This window comes from Leptonychotes weddellii, chromosome 2, assembly GCF_054177405.1.
Source record: "Leptonychotes weddellii isolate Sample4059 chromosome 2, ASM5417740v2, whole genome shotgun sequence".
Classification (NCBI taxonomy): Eukaryota; Metazoa; Chordata; class Mammalia; order Carnivora; family Phocidae; genus Leptonychotes; species Leptonychotes weddellii.
Window position 1 is genome coordinate 160,669,458 of NC_138370.1, and position 17,196 is coordinate 160,686,653.

At 44.6% G+C, this 17,196-nt stretch overlaps 1 protein-coding gene across 2 annotated transcripts in view; it reads left to right on the plus strand.

Annotated features, from left to right (window-relative positions):
- The window catches only part of CCDC149 (coiled-coil domain containing 149), a 103,048-nt gene that overhangs the window by 81,932 nt on the left and 3,920 nt on the right, over positions 1-17,196 (plus strand). The window contains exons 10-12 of one of the 2 annotated variants that reach the window (XM_081812540.1): positions 1,349-1,425; positions 3,064-3,096; positions 7,593-7,709. In XM_081812540.1, coding sequence (XP_081668666.1) covers positions 1,349-1,425; positions 3,064-3,096; positions 7,593-7,709 — 227 coding nt within the window. The remainder of the gene's footprint in view (positions 1-1,348; positions 1,426-3,063; positions 3,097-7,592; positions 7,710-17,196) is intronic. The other variant, XM_081812541.1, reaches the window with a different exon arrangement.

Consider the following 17,196-nt stretch of genomic DNA (forward strand, 5'->3'; position numbering starts at 1 on the left):
ATAGGGTGGCAACTGAAAGTAATTGATAAAGACTATGCAGAATTTAAGACTTAAGGAAAAGAAGAAAAGCTCCAAGTACCTAGGTGAAGAAAACCACATGTAGTAATGTCAGAGTTTTCTGGAAGCTCAAAGGGAATATTAATTAAGATGCTGCAAGTCAATTCAGGTAAAATAAGGATGAATCCAAAGCCATATATATGTGCAGATTTATACATATTCATGCCTCTATGTATGTGGGTGTGCGCAGCTATCTCTGGAATATAAAGAGAGGTAGGAGAACAATTCTAGCATTCTGATTTCTCCTGCTGAAAGGAATTGAAACTTTGCTATTAAGGTGATTTCCGCGTCATTTTAGCATGACAGCGCCAAGAAAATCCCCCAAATAATATAAAGACTGGTTTTTCAATTTCCAGGCCAATGGAAAGTGATTCAAGTTTGAGATGACTATGAAATCACTTCCCAACTATGTTTAATTTTGTGTAGAGTGGAAGAGGGGAAATACATGCCCACGTTTATGTCTTCCCATGCATACAGACAAAGTTTGGCTCCCAAGTAAACATTATAATCTTTTCAGATACACGTTCCAGAAATTATGTCCCAGTGGGTCAGAATGGTCACCTTGGAAAGCAATATAATTCTTCTAGTGACTCTGCAATTGCTGGAAGTTCTTTTGAAAGGCCTATTTCTTCATTCTGGCCATAGATAATTGCAAGCCTTGAAAGAAGGAAAGCATTTTCTTTAATCAAATGTGTTTATTGAACACCTACCATCAACCGGGCATTCTGCTAGGTGTCAGGGATATGGATATCAGTAAGACATAGGTTAGGTCGAAGAAGGCAGATCTTATTATTTTATTGACTCAAAGCAACTTTACCACGCATGTTCACCCATCTTACCAGTTAGACTTGGTGGTTTCCAGAACTCAGATACATCCTCAAAGAATCAGGTGCGATACTACTAAGGGCGTTCAAAATGAATGATTATCTTCAGCAATGAGCAATTCCCAAATAGAAATTGTGTAAGATGTTTGGGCAATGATGGAATAATTGTTTAGCTTCCCCTCCTTTTTGGGAGAGGACTCACTTAAATGGCAACATTTAATATTTTTTTAATCATTCACTGTATGTTTTCATATGTATGTTCAATAGAGTGTGTGTGTATAATATATATTATACATATATATTCTTTGCACATGCACACACAGTATGTTTTCTGCATATACTTTAAATCTCAAAACATTTTCTATCAGGGCACTCTAGGGGGTATCCCCCAAGTAGCTTGCTCACAGCTCCAAGAGCTGATGAGATGCTCATTAATTTGTCTGTTGTCATTTTCTCCCATTTTCCAGAATCCTAGGGAATCGGGTGGCTGAACTGGAGAAAAAATTAAGAACTCTGGAAGTTTCTGGTTTGTGGAGTCTTCCAGGTAAGCAGAACTTCATGAAAGTTATTTTCCTTTTTTTAAAAAGGCAGCCCTCACCTATTTTGCAAAGAAGATTCTACTTTCTAAATATCCTTTTATTTGAAGATCATTGTTGAAAAATCTGCAAGTGCTTTAAACAGAAGCCATCAATTTTGAGGAAATCAGAAAAACTCCTATAAATATGCACGTTCCCATCTGTGGAACTATGAAGTTTTGCTAGCCTAAGCTCAGAAATTGTCATTATATGTGTCTGTGTATGCTTTATTTTTCACCTTTGTGAATATAGTAAATTGTTTCATTGTTTTTTACCCGTAGGTATCTTATAAAGTTTTGTTCATTTTAATTATCATCCTTAAAAATGAATATAAGAATGTACAAAGATTTGTTCAATTTACTCCTCAATCCTAAAAATGAATATAAGAACTGACAAAAATTTGTTCTGTTTAATTATCATTCCTAAAAAAATGAATGATACCTAAAAATAAATATACTGACAAAAATTTGTTCTATTTAATTATCATTCCCAAAAATGAATATAAAAATGAGTATAAGAAACTTCTTCTCCTCTCTTCCCCTGTCCCATTTTTTTTTTTTAAAGACTTTATTTATTTATTTGACAGAGAGACAGCGAGAGAGGGAACACAAGCAGGGGGGTAGTGGGAGAGGGAGAAGCAGGCCCCCTGCGGAGCAGGGAGCCTGTCGCGGGGCTCGATCCCAGGACCCCAGGATCATGACCCGAGCCGAAGGCAGACACTCAATGACTGAGCCACCCAGGCGCCCCTCCCTGTCCCATTTTATGCAGCTTGAAAATCAAAATTTCCTTTGGAGATTTTTTTTCCCCCACAATTGTACACGGTGTGAGGAAAACTCTGATGTTTCACTTTAATTAGCTATATTTATCCTGTTTGTCTTGGTAAAATACCCCTTCATGAGACCCCCATCAGCTATTCCCCTTTTCTTTACACTCTCCAGAAACTTGTATTTATCATTTTCCACCCCCTCCTCTTTCCCTGAGAGCAACATTTACATATATTTTTAGTTACTTAACCTTTCTGCACAAACCAGCCTCCTCTACCCTTGAATCGTATCAGTTCTGCCCTGTAATGTTCGAGAAATGAAAATTGCCACAGGGACATGGACAACAACACGTTTTTTTAATGTAATCTGAATAGCTGCCTTCGGTTGCCTACAAGCGTGTTTCATAAATTGGAAGTTTTAGCAGAGATTCCTTGAACTTGATGTCAAAAGACCTAACAGAACTAATTAGTGGCAAGTGCCATTCTGGGGATTTGAATGATCCATTTTGCACAGGAACCTTTTGATGCAGTTAAAACCTTATCTTCTTTGAAGGTCTTTCTTTTATTGCATTGAATTTCAGCGCAGTCAGGCAAATTTATCGTTTATTTGTGCAGTCAGATTGCTATTTCTGTGCATAGACTGGAGTTTTGATGTTTGTTTTTTTTTTTCCTCCAAATGACTTAGTGAAATTTCATGATGTTTTATTTCTACAATTTATGTAAAAAAGATGAAAGTTGAATAAGTAAAGGAACGCTGAGAATTTTCTCTGGTGTTGTTTGGTCTGGGCTGGAATGGCTATTATGCATTAACAATTCTTTCTTTCCTTCTTATTGCTGCCTGAAGGCCTGAGCTACAACGTTTCAGTAGGATTCGGGAGTATGTTCTATTTAAAATATCTGTGTTTGTGGCTAATATCAGCAGTGCATTAATATCATCCCTGCATGTAAATAAATAGAAATGCATTCTGTATGTATCATTGCACTTTTCTGATTAGAACAGTCCTTTGAAATAGAGAATTCAATTAGTACCAAGCAAATATTAAACGGTAAAATGAGCTTTGAGGGACCTGGCTAGATGGATTTTATGCCATCGCCATGTTTGTTCTAGTATCTGGCCTCCACACAGACACAGAGTGGGAGTACAGGGAAAACAGTGGGGACTCCCCAGATCTGATACGGTTGATGTAAGGGAAAGAGGATTGCTTTGCTGCAGTTGTGAAGGATGTCACAATGAGGCATCTCTGTGTGATCGTTTTTAAACCGCGGTGAGAAATAGTAAGGGAAGGGCCTCTTGCAGCATCAATTCAATCAGCCCCTTCCATCCGCTCATTGTTTTGTGGTTGCCATTTAACCTACCGAATAGTGGAGCAAGGGGCAGTATGTTCTCTTCCTCCTTCCTCCTTCCCTCCCTCCCCTTCCTGTACCTCCACCTCCTTCTCATCCTTTCTTCTTCTCCACCTCTTCCTCTTTCTCTTCCACTTTTTTCCTCTCCCTAGGTAGAAGCCATGTCAGTGTTTTGGCCCCCTGGTGGGGACTGAGTCCCAGTAGTGAGAGAGTTGCTAGCTGTCTCTTATTTACTAGCATCTGAAAGGATCAGTGTCTTCTTCAGTAAATCAGTCCATCAATGTGTTCATACCTTTTTGAGCATCAACTTTGTGAATTCAGTTCTCTATCAGGCATTCTAGTCGTGCCCCCTCCAAGAATCCATAGTCCCATTAGGGAAGCAAGATGCATACACATCTAGCAGTGAGAAAAAAACACAAAATGATATATAATTAAGAGCCGAGTGATAAAGGTGTTGGGGTATAAGTGATGAACGTGAAGAGTCATCAAATGTCAGACCTGGAAGGAGAGTTAAGAGCAAAGAATTCAAGGATGGCGAATACTTGGTGTATATTACAAAACACCCATTCCCATGCCAGTGGCAGACATTACTAATCAATCACATGGCTCTTGCATGCTGCCCTATATGGCCCTCAGAACAGGTATCCACCCTGGCTTTCCAGGAAGCCCCCTCCTGGTTAGACTTGACATGTGAGAGAAAACATTTCCCCTTTCCTGATCTAGTCTAATCCCCTCATTTCAGATGGAAAAAACAAAGGTTTAGGAAATGAGAGGATACTGAAGGGACACAGAGGCTGGTATTAGAACTCAGGTGTTTCCACCCGTGCTGGGGAGCTGTAGTTCAGAGAAGAGAGGAATTGAGGGGAAGGGGCAGTGGTTAGATCAGCTGGGGACTGGAGAAGGACTCAGAAGCCAGAACAGTCTCCTCTGAGACTCCAAACGGCAGTGGTGAATTCTGCCTTACTCTGAGACAGAACTGCTGTTGGACTTTGAGCATGCAATGAGTATTCTTTGAGTCTTATCTCCCTCCCTCCTCACTCTCTCAGCCAACAAATATGTAGTTCTCCATGTTGTTCAACAGAGTTGGGGAAAATTTGTGATCTTGCTGGAAAGTAGGCAAGTCTGACAAATGTCACAGTCCACGTGGAGAAATCATCTGGATAGCAGAGCATATTCCAAACTGTTTCATCGGTTCCCAAGAGGTGGGAAGGCATGGGGCTCCTGCAAGAAAGTGGGGGGGCGCAACTGACCTGGTCCCCCGGAAGGGAATGACACCCCCCCCACCACCATCCTCAGTCCCGCAGCCCTTTGCTGGCCTCTGCAGGGAGAGTGGTGCCTGGGGGCTCTGTGGGGAGGTTTCCTGGATGTGCTCCTGCTCTAAAAAGAAATGCTGAAAGCTAGAAAAAAAACCTGACAAGAGCAGAATCGGGCTCTTTGAGTTTTTCATTTAATTCTCTCTTCTCCACTCGAAGCATCAGCCTGAGGAAGAAAATGTGCATTTTGAAATTACTTGGGAATAAGGAAGGTTTCCAGACACTCACATGCCTGGCAAGCAGAGGGGCCTGTGTGGCCTTCCACACCAGCTGCCACTTGACTCTTTGTGGGTCACCTCTCCCACCCCTCTTCCTGCAGGCGAAGGCACCAGAATGAAACAATGAGACAGCCGATTATCAGATTAGAGCTCACATTCATCATCGTAGATGGAATCGAGACTTAGAAACAACAGGACAGGCTTCCAAGGAGGTCTTTGAATCCTTCAACAAACACTTTGCAAGAATGACCAAATCTTGCCATTTTACCTTCAGATTAAGGCATGATCTCTCCAGGTAGGAATTTCAGGAAGTGTTCAGCCTCTCTCCAACCTCCACCTTGATTGGCCATGGACGAGTCGTGGCTTCGGTTTCCTTCGCTAATGCTTGTTGCTCAGACTCTGGGAGAGGTTTCGCAGGGCTGGCTCCAGTGTTTTTGCGGAGCTACTATGGAACGGATGATGCTCTGTGGCTGGAGAGGACCAGGGACACCTTGCACCCTAGAGAATCCCTTGTGACAGGAGGGGCTGAGGGCTTCCCTCAGGCCACCTTAGTCCCTCGGCTGAGGCCAGCTCCCCGCTCTGCCTGTAATTCTGATTCTTCAGCCACCAGAGCACAGGGGACTTGGAAGGCTGGTTGGGACACAAAGGGGCAGAGTATGCCTCTTCCTGCAAGAACAGCCGGTCTACCTGTAGAGAAAGATGGCTCAAGAAATGCAGTCTCTCTTGACTTGAGGACAGTAGCTGTTGTCTTGATCGAGAGAAACAAAAGAAGTCCACGCTGAGGTGTCTGCTCTGGGTTCAGAGGAACCATTAATCCCTCGCAGTGTTTCCAGATTGTATCTTTACAGTACAAAAGGAGACCCGATTGTGTTTCTTTTTTTCTGAGAGCCTCTTAACAATATCCCAACCTGTAGATCTACAGTTCTCTTTGGGACACTTCTCCAGACTGTGTCCCTGAAGATTTGGATTTTTTTTGCACGTGAGACAATAGCCGTGCTGGTGGAGAGCTTTCAGGTAGGCTCCTATCAGATTTCTGTTCTTCCGGGATGCCCCTCAGCCGAACCCAGAGTGCTGATTGCTGCTAACAACATATCCCATCTGCCGGAGGCAGCAGCGAGCACCTGTGCCCACCACGACATCAGCAGTCCCAAGAATCCATTACCCGTGTATTCAGATACATACCGGCTCTTTATTAAGCACCTACCATATGCCAAACTCTCTCCTACAGTCTTGGAAATGAAGCTCCCTAATGGGAAGACAGTACTGGGTACAAACTGAGGGCTCAGAGGTACAGTCCCAAGGTTCACCTGGTTCTCTAAAGGTGGGAACATCTTTACAGAAATACCATTCTGTGTCCACTGAACCTGAAACCGAGTAAAATCACAGAGTTTTGGGGCCCCTGATCTGAGCCCCAGAAAGATTAGGGGCTTGGCTTTAGAAGAGGTCTTGCTCAGAGTTAGACGGCTAAGGCTGGAGCATAGGCTCGGCCCACAGCCCTGGGGTTTTCATTTTGGGCACTGCGATTCCCACCGAGGGAATCCCAAGCCCTTGTGGACAGAAGTTTGGGGTCAAATCCTACTTGTTGTGCTCTCCTGACCGCTGGGCAGCATTCCCTTTATGTCCACATGTTCTGTGTCCGTGTGTCTATGGTCACGATGCTCACGTTTCAGAGCCATACTTCCTGTTCCTGACTTCCAGAACTTGCCATGGCCTCCACAATAGAGCGGTGAGGGTCTTCTTTCCCTCAACCTCTCCATCCACTGGGGGAGTTCATACAAATGGATACAAGGGTTTGGCTGGTAGGGGACTATATGTTCTAAGTGAAAGTTTAGCCATGACAGTTTGGGGGATCTGAGACTACCCGCCTTATGACAGAGTCGTTTCTCAGTCTAAATGACCACATTGAATTAAATCAAAGGTAGCATATGGCAGTGCTGTCTACACCGTAAGGTGATAATTTCAGTATATGACATTTATTGAGTGCTAGTGAAATGCTTAAGGGCTTTACATGAATCCGTTCATTTCATCACCACCGCCCAATGAGGTAGGTGCTGTTCTTCTTCCTCATTTTACAGACGAGGGCTCTGAGGCTGAGTGACTTGCCTGAGGTCAGCCAGCTAGCAAGGGACAGAGTCCAGAACACAAACCCTGTAGTTTGGCTCCAGAGCCGGCACTCCTCAGCCCTCTGCTGTGGTTATGCCTGTTCTCTTCTCACCCAGATCAAAGCCATTCGGTTTTTGGCCAACATACCAGGCTGCTCCTTCATGGTGGCATTTGTGGGCGGCCATGTCCTGAGCAGACTCACAGACTGGCCCTGGACCTCACTGCCTGGTCCTCACACTACAGAAAGGGCCGGCTGGCCATTGCCCTTCTGCAGCGTTACCTATGATTAAAGAAAGTGCCTTGTTCACCCAAACAGCCAGTCCATTGTGTGGGGCGAACATAACCACAACTCCACTGGTGACATAATATGTCCATGTTCCCCTTTTCCATGACAGGGGGCAAGGACACCATACTGTTCAGTGACCCTGCTCTTCCCACCATACAGCGATCAAGATCCCCACTGCTGAAGTTCATCGAGCAGCCCACTGAGAACAAAGCAAATTCTGAGGACGGTAAGCACGCCTTGATTTCTCTGTCTCTGCCTGACCTGTGCCTGGAACGGAGGCAGGGCTCAGTGGACTTCAGCTCCTTCCTGTAGCTTCTGGGGCACTGTGGGGTCATCCCTCGCATTTCCTCTTGTTGCTTATATGGGTTTGTGTTGTTTGGGCCTTCCAGCAGAAGAGTGCAGGCCTCTGTACTCAGCACAGTGACATAGAGGTTAAGAGAAAGGGCTCAGGATTTGAACAGCTCAGGCTCATAGTCCACCCCCACATTGTGTTGGCGTTGAGATTTTGGACTAGTAACTTCTGCCTGTCTCCTTACCTATAAACTGGCGAGATGATGGTGCCAACTTTGGGGAGATCTCAACACATTGCCAGGCACAGGGGAAGTGGTCTGGGAGTTAGTTGAAGGGAGAGTAAAAGCTTCTCCTCTACCAGGCACACTTTCTGGAGGCAGAGTGTTTTGAAGGAGCTCACTGGCCCATTTAGGTGCCAGAGGAGCCCGCAAGTATGAGAGGCATCTGTCTTCCCATGTGATAGTCTTGTTTCCCCAGCTAAACTATCCCTCACCTTTCTAAGTTTTGTCTGTCTTCTTTTTCTACCCCCCAGTGTGATTGCCAGCTTCCAGTATGGCCCCAAATGATCCCCACTTCCTGGTATTCATGCCCTTGTATATTCCTCTCTACACTGTATCAGGGTTCATCTGTGTGACTAATAGAATACAGCACAAGTGATAGTATGTGACTTCCTAGGCTAGGTCAGAAAAGATATATGGGATCTTCCTTGCTCTCTCTGTCTTGGGTCATTCTCTCTGGAGGAAGCCAGTTGCCATGTCTTGAGGATACCCAAGCAGTCCCACATGTTGTTCATGTGGTCTGGAACTGAAGCCTTCTAGCCACCAGCCATCTGGGTGCACCATCTTGGAAGCAGATTCTCCAGCCCCGGTCAAGCCTCCAGATGACAGCTGCGCTAGTTAACATTTTGATGACAATTTCATGAGCGACCACTAGTGAGAACCACCCAGATAAACTGCTCCCAGGCTCCTGAGTCTCCAGCTGCTAAGTTTTGAGGTAACTTGTGGCCCAGCAGTGGGTAACTAATATGCCCAGCATGCAGGTGCCAAGATTGTTTCCTTGATTTCTCTCCATCCTCCATTGCTCTGAGTCACACCTGCAACCATCACCTCTATGAAAATATTCTTGAAATATTTTTCTCCCACTGGATGCCATCTGCAGAGCTACAGTCCCTTATTTCCCAAAGTGCAAACTTTACTACCTAAATATTCTGTGGACTTCTCAAGTATGACATCACCAGTTCTCCATGCTGCTTCCCTTTTTTTGTCACTCTCTCAGCTACCCAGCTACCTGGAGTCATCATCGACCACTGTCAACTTTCCTTCCTCATCCATATCTGCTCTGTGGCCACTCTTTCTTCAGAGTTTCTCACACCTCCATTCCCACCCCCTCTGGCTTTAGCTCAACCCTCTTTACTTCCTCGGCACGGCTTGGTGCCGTATTTCCTGTCTTCTAGACTCTCCCTACTTCATTCCCATCTTCCCCCTGCTGCTATAGGATAAAGCTTCTGGAGCACTACTCTCCAATATGTGTGTACCCTGCTCAGAAATCTCTAGTGGCTCCCAACTGTCTCCCACTTAAAATCGCTACCCTGCAACCTGACCTACCCGCTTTCTAACCTGATGATTATCTGACATAACAACTGTGCTTGTATCAAACTGTACTAACTAGTTAAATCACCTGCTACCATTGTGTAACAAACCGCCCCAAAACTTAGAACTAAAAGCAACCAGTGTGCATTATTTATCAGGAGTCTTGGGATCCGACGAGCAGTTCTGCTGATCTGAGCTGGCCTCAGCAAGGCTCACTTATGTATCTGTACAGCTATGTTTTGAAGTTTGTCTCAATTCCTCACAGTAGTACATAGAATGGTAGGAATAGGACAGGTCTGGGATTTCAACAGAGGGGATCCCCAAGCATATGCAGGGAGAATTCTTAGAGAGAGCGCCTGACTCAGGTGGGTTTCACACTGGCCAGAAGGCAAGCCTGGATCTTTCCAGGCAGTAGCATGTGGCTCTTTGCAAGCCTGGCCTGTAACACGCCATGGCCCACCACGCAGTCTGGAACATGCCTTGGCCAATGGTCATCCCGTGCCAGCATCCAGTGTCCACGTGGGGACCCGAAGCCCTCTGTCTGCTCTGAGCTTGTTTAGCCCCTGAGTGGGCCCAGGGCCCCCTGAGCTGAAATGGAACATGAGCCTGGCTTGATTTTCACAAGGGTAGCATAAGTAATGGCCTGATTCGAAATGATAGCTTCCAGAGTTCCATCATTAGCTCTCATTGTTCCAACTCTGTCCTTCGCCAGTGCGGGTGGGAACAAGGAAGCATTTATGTAGTGGCTGGCAGCGGCTGGGATGGTCTCATCACCGCTGCATCTCTGATTAATTCCAACTGAAAGAAGCTCACACTTGGGAGGACAAAGCCCATCAGAGATCAGTTAACAAAAGAAGACGAATGTCCCCTTTGGGCCAGTGTGGGAGGGTGACACATTTTTAGGAGCCTAACACTCTTTCTACAAAGAGCTACTTTTTCTTCATCTTTTCGAGAAAATATTTCTTCTTTCCATACTATTTGTGTCATAATGCGTTTGTATCAGTTGATTGCCTCATCATTATTGATATGTGTTTTGTTATTAATACGCATTAATGATACTAATTCTGTTTTGTAAAGCGGCACAGAATAATTACTATTATTTTCTAATAATATTTTCCCATGCTGAGCTCAAAAATCCTTATTTTATGGAAATGGCAATGCTCTGTGTCTGTTCTCAAAGGAAAAGGAAAACTCTCACAGCTGAAGAGTTAACATTCCAGAATCACAGAGGTACAGGAAGAGTTTTGTTCCCCCAGCAAGTGGCAGAGGCCCTAGGTCTACAGATCAACAGTTGTGACATTTTCAGTAACTTTTCTTTGTCTCCTGATAAGGACTGGAGTATACTTTTTAGATATCTTTTGGATAACAAAAGGGAGGAGAGGATTGATAAATCTTGCTGATGACCCATAATCTAATCCCAGGTGGAGCCTGGTCCCAATATCTTTATGGTCCCGAGGCTCTTAACATCCAGACTTTCTCAGAAAAAAATACATCCCTGATAGGACCAAACAATAGAACTACAGCCTTGCCCATCCCCCGCTTGCTGCTGTGTCTTGACCTCTAAGGATGGCAGCAGTGTTCTCTCCTCCCCCTGCCCCCAAAAAAGGTTGCAAAGTTCTCCCTGGTAATCTAGGAGGTTTGCCATTTAAAAAAGATTCATGCGTTTGGACATGAGCAGAATGTCATCTAAAGAAATGGCACAAGGCAAAGTACCAGCGACCAAAAGGCCCCAGTGTAATTTAGACCACCCTCACTTAGATGTAAATTAAGGTAGAGAAGATTAACCTGACCCACAGTAAAAACACTGCAAATGGTGTAGGGGTTAGGTTGTTACAGGTAAGGTTAATTAATTTTTCAGGGGCACCAGAATATACTATTAAGTGTCCTGGAAGAAGTAATTTCATAAGAGTAATTTCCAGAAGGAGTTTATTCATCTCATGTTGGTGAAAAATTTAACTGCAGAAAAGACCATAATTTACTCCTTTTGAATAAAGCTTCTTGCCCTGTGCTGGAAACTTGCTCAACTTGTACAACTACAATAAGAATTTTCTTTTGTTAGTATGAAAATGATGTTATTGCTGCCCTGAGCTACCTCAGATGTAGCTAAATGTTCGTGTGAGTTAGAAGTCTTTTTTTCCGGAAGTGCCCTTTTAAGAACTTTTAGGGTAGCAACCTGAATACAACTTAGAACGAATACCATAAATTCAAGGATTGCTTTCGTTTTTTGATGCAAGGCATTTACATATATGTACTAATACACTCATTTGTTCATGTATTCATATGTATGCCCATAGATCCAAGCACTGAATAAGCTATTTATTGAGTCCCCACTATAGAACATGGGTAAGGTTTAAGATTTTTATAAGCTAACTATACATAAGTAACAACTTAAGTGTAAAAAAGTAGAAAGTACAAAGTTCCCTTGGGGGTCTAGACACAGCTTTGTGGAGATGAGGGCACTGTGGAGCTTACTTTTTGTCCGGATTTCATCAAACGGGCTTTGTAGTGGAGATGGAGGTTGCGCTGACTGTTGAAGCCGGCCAGCTGGATACATGCAGGAACCATGGCCATGGCAGCAGCATCCACCTAAGCAAAGGCTCAGAGGGCAGGACGGGGATGCCATGAAGGGTTAGGTGTGGCTGGGGTGTAGGGATATGAGGGCAAGAGTTGGGGTGTCAGGTGGAAAGGTAGATGGAGGTTGAGTCATCGAAGGCCTTGAATGTCAGGCCAAGAGCTTAGGTTATGTCCCTGAGACAGTAGCAGCCTTAGAAGGGTTGATAGCTGGGGAAAGGCATAGTCAGATTTGTGTTAAAGCTCTCAGTGCTTTCTACACTGTCGTGTGCACCCAAATCGCCTGGAATCTTGTTAAAACGCAGGCTCTGAACCAGTAGGTGTGGGGCAAGACCTGAGATCCAGCACATCCAACAAGCTCCCAGGCAGTGGTGCCACCACTCTCCACGGACCCCACCTTGAGTAGCAAAACTCGAGGCAAGGTCCCTCTCCAAGCCATCTGGATTAGAGCAGGGGGAGACTAGGAGCAAAGAAACCTGTTAGGTATGAACGTTACATTATCCAGGCCAAAACCGATCTGAATAGTTATTTTCTCAAAAATCAAGGCTTGCATCATTCCTTCATTTACATATTCATGAATTTCACTGTAAGGACAAGTCATGGCCTCATTTTCAGGTACAGTACTTCCCGAGGTCTTTGAGTTCTTAGGACAGTAATACATAGCTGTCCGTAACTACATACAGGCTTTAGAAAGTATAAAGTAGATTTGGTCGAACTTCTGCCCCTGGGACTTTGTCTGTGAACATCAGAAAGGCTAAAGAGAAAGAAATGGCTTTTTTTTGAATGTGGGAAGCAGATTTGAACCAGAAGAACCAGAGGTATGGGGCCTGGGGTGTGGGGACAGTGGTCCAGGTTGAGTTGCCACCCCCCCGCCCTGCCCCGTGATTCCAGTGTGCCAAGCATCACATCCACCTCTTCTATCTACCACCATCTCTTCCTGCATCCCCTTCATCTCAGTCTCATTTCAGACTTCTGGTGCATCTAAACTCACTAATATTTCATGGCTTCTGGAGTTTCTCAGAGTTTTTACCAGGGTTCAGCCCTTGTAAATGCTTGATTAGGTTAATAAAGCCTCAAAATCACATGCAGTTATTTAATTAAATAAATAGATGTTCAAAACATACTTTTAACATACTTTTCTCTTTCTTCAGCATTTTATTTATTTATGTGAGAGAGAGACAAGAAGCAGGGGGAAGAGCAGAGGGAGAGGGAGAAGCAGGCTCCGCACAGAACAGGGAGCCAGATGTGGGGCTCGATCCCGGGACTCCAGGATCATGACCCTGAGCTAAAGGCAGATGTTTAGCCCACTGAGCCACCCAGGCACCGCCACATACTATTCTTATTAACAAATACCTTTATGCACCATCTCACAGTTAAAATGGAACGCACATAGAGTAATATTGTTACATGTTGCAGAAATTCTAGGCTGCATTTTAATTCAAACTTTTTAGATCTTATCGACTTTTTAGGCTACATGTAGTTAGATGTATGCACTTTTGAATACTCAGTCTTTCTAAATGATATAAGTAATCCTCAAAAATTCATATAAATCTTATTAATAGTCACCACGTAGCTATCGCCTGCCAGGGGCTGGGTTTATGAACTATCAGGAGTGGTTTGCCCTTGTTTTCTGCATGCTTACCCGTTCATTGGCTGAGGTGATGTTAAGTCAAATCCAGCTGAAATTTTGGGAAATGCACCTAGTGATTTATATAGGGAAGCCTTAGAAATCAAGCCGTGACTGCAGAAGGTCTGCCTTGGGAAAGGAGAGGAAGAGGCAGATGCAAGAAACTGAGTGTTTTAGTCAGCTGAGGCTTCTATAACAAAATACTATCAGGGAAGTGTCTTGAACAACAAATGTTTATTTCCCACAGTTCTAGAAGCTGGGAAGTCCAAGACCAAGGTGCTGGCAGGTTCAGTGTCTAGTGAGGATCCTCTCTTCCTGACTTGCAGACATCCACTTTCTTGCTGTGTCCTCAATGGCAGAGACACAGACAGACAGACAGAGACAGAGACAGAGAGGGAGAGGGAGAGAGAGAGGGAGAGAGGGAGGGAGAGACAAGAACTCTGGTGTCTCTTTCTCTTCTTAAAGGGCACTAATCCCATCATGGGGCCTTCATCCTCATGACCACATTTAAGCTGAATCACCTCCCAAAGGCCCCACCTCCTAATACCATCATATTGAGGATTAGGGCTTCAAATATGAATTTGGGTGGGGGAGAGGATAGTTCGGTTCATAGCCCTGAAGGACATACGTAGCACTTGGCGGTTGATGGGTATAGAAAAGGGAAGGACACTAATGTGGGTGGCTTCAGGGTGTGAAGCCCATATTACCATGAACGGTACTGATACGTCAGGCACGAACACATCTACCGGGGGAGGTTTGGGGGCGAGGGGAATTCCAGATCATCCAGGTGGGGGAATCCAGTTGGCAGCTAGAAACCTGGGTGTGTATGTCTGACAGAAAGGGGTCAGAGCCATGCATATAGATTTGGGAGCTGTACTCATGGTCAGGAATTAAGATCATGAGCTGGCCAGTGAGTGAGAGTGAATGAAAACAAGGGAAACGCATGGCACATAGTTGGGGGTGGGGGTGGGAATCAGAGGGACCAGAAGGAGATTTGGGATAGACAAAGGAAACTAGGAGGCATGCAGAGTAGGCTGAATAGTGGCCCCCAAAGATTCCAGATCCTAATTCCTGGAACCTGTAAATGTTACCTTCAGTGGGCAAAAGGACTTACAGGTGTGATTGATTTACCCACTTTTGAGATGGAGAGATTATTCTGGATTATCCATGTGGGTCCTCAGTAGAAGCACGTGTCTCCTTGTAAGAGGGAGGCAGAAGGAGATTTGCCACACACAGAAAAGAGAAGGCAGTGTGACCACCGAGGCAGATACTGGGGGATGCTGTTGCAAGCCAAGGAGTGCCGGCAGCCACCAGAAGCTGCAAGAGGCAGAAAACAGATCTTCCCCTAGAGCCTCCAAGGCCGTGTGGCTTTGGTTCTGGCCCAGTGAAAGCCATTTTGGATTTCTGACCTCCAGAGCTATAAGAGAAAAAAAATGTGTTCTTTTAAGCTACTGAATTTGTGGTAATTTGTTACAGCAGCTATGGGAAACTAATACAGCATGCTCACCAAACAAGATTGGAGGAGAAACAGAAGAACACAGTGTTTTGGAAACCAAAGGGAGAAACAGCTTGAGAGGAGGATGTGGCATCAGAAACATGCTACAGAGGAGGGGTGCCCGGGTGGCTCAGTCGGTTAGGCGTCTGCCTTTGGCTCAGGTCATGATCCCAGGGTCCTGGGATCGATCCCCGCATTGGGCTCCCTGCTCCGCGGGGAGCCTGCTTCTCCTTCTCCCTCTGCCTGCCACTCCCCCTGCTTGTGCTCTCTCTCTCTGTGCGTCAAATAAATAAATAAAATCTTCAAAAAAAAAAAAAAAAGAAATCTGCTACAGAGGAGGCAGGAGGGGACTGAGAAAGGGGCGTTGGATGTGGTGACAAGAGCTTGCTCACTGGTAGGGAGGATACAAGGCAGACTGAAGGATCTGAGTTGTGAATCAGCACTGGGAACTGGAAGCAATGGATATAGGCTCTTAGGTCTACAATTTAGTGCAAAAAAGGAAAGACGAGATGTTAATTGGTGACAAAATCTTGGAAGTTGCATATCTTACCTTTTTAAACTAGTAATACAAGCAGGTGATTAAAAGGTAAATGACACAGAGGGGGCACCTGTGTGGCTCAGTACGTTTGACGTCCAACACTTGATCTCAGCTCAGGTCTTGATCTCAGGGTCTTGAGTTCAAGCCCCAAGTTGGGCTCCTACTTAAAAAATAAATAAATAAAAAGAAAAGAAAATGTAAATGACACAGAAAGGTATAAAGTTAAATTTAAAGCCTTTCTCCATCCTTGTTTTCTGCCCTGACCCTCAACTTGCTCCCTAGAGGAGAATTACAAGTTTTAGTGTATGCTGCCAAAAACATTTTTACGGCTCAGCAAGTATATACAGAATCCCCTGTTGATGAGCACTCAGATTCTCTCCAGGTTTCTGCTATAAAAAACAATGTCATGGGGCACCTAGGTGGCTTAGTCAGTTAAGCATCCGACTCTTGGTTTTGGCTCAGGTCATGATCTCATGGGTCGTGAGATTGAGCCCCATGTGGAGCTCCTCCTTCATGAGTCTGCTTGAAGATTCTCTCCCTCTGCACCTCCTTCCACTCACACAGTCTCTCTCTTCCTCTCTCTCAAATAAATAATCTTTTTTTAAAAAGCAATGTCATAGTGAGCATCTAGATGCATACATCTTGAAATATGTGGGCTAATATCCATAGGTAGATTCCTAATCCTGAAAATACTGAGTCAAAGGGTAAATGTATTTGGGATTGTTGCCTAAATACCCTGTCAAAGAGTTTTGCTCATTTGTATTCTCTTAAGTAATGTATGATTATACCTGTTTCCCCACATCCTCAGCCAAACTGAGCTTTATCAAACCTTTTCATTTTTGCCAGTCTGGTAGATGAAAAAATGCATCTCTTTGCAATTTAGATATCTTTAGTTAGAGTGAAGTCATCGTTTCTCATGTTTGCCATCCATTTGTATTTCCTTGTGAATTGCCTGTTTTCATTCCATACTTAAATATTTGTTGTGACACCTTCAAATGAACCCACTCTACAGACTGTAACATGGATCAATCTCATACACACAAAACAATACAGACACAAACCAGCATAAACAATACGACTCTGGTATAGGAACACCAAGGACCAGGCAAAACTCATCCTTGGTGTCTGAAGTAGGCTAGTGGTCACTCTTGGCAGGAAAGTGACTAGGAAGGGGCGAGGGGAGTAGATAGACTGGGAAGTGTCTATAGGGGGTTGGTTATTTTGCTTCTCGTCCTGGCTGCTGGTTCCATGGGTGTGTCCACGGTGTGAAATTCAGTGAGTTGTAGACGTAACGGTCGGCGCACTTTTATGTACGTTATGCTCCCATCAAAAGAAAAAAAGGAAAGTGAGGAACTTTTTATAAACATTCTTGAATCTGTAGAATGCGCCAAGCACTGTGAACAAGTCAGGCGAGGCCCCCGCTTGCATTTTAGAATAAGATCAGCAGGTAAAATGCTGAGCACCGAGCCCAGCCCAGAAAAGCACCTAACAAGCGTTAGCTGCTCTGATTCAGTTTTAGAGAGGGAGAATCCACAGGTGCCTGCAGAGACCAAAAGATAGCACAGAATGGACAGAAGGACACACAGACATGAGAGAACCACA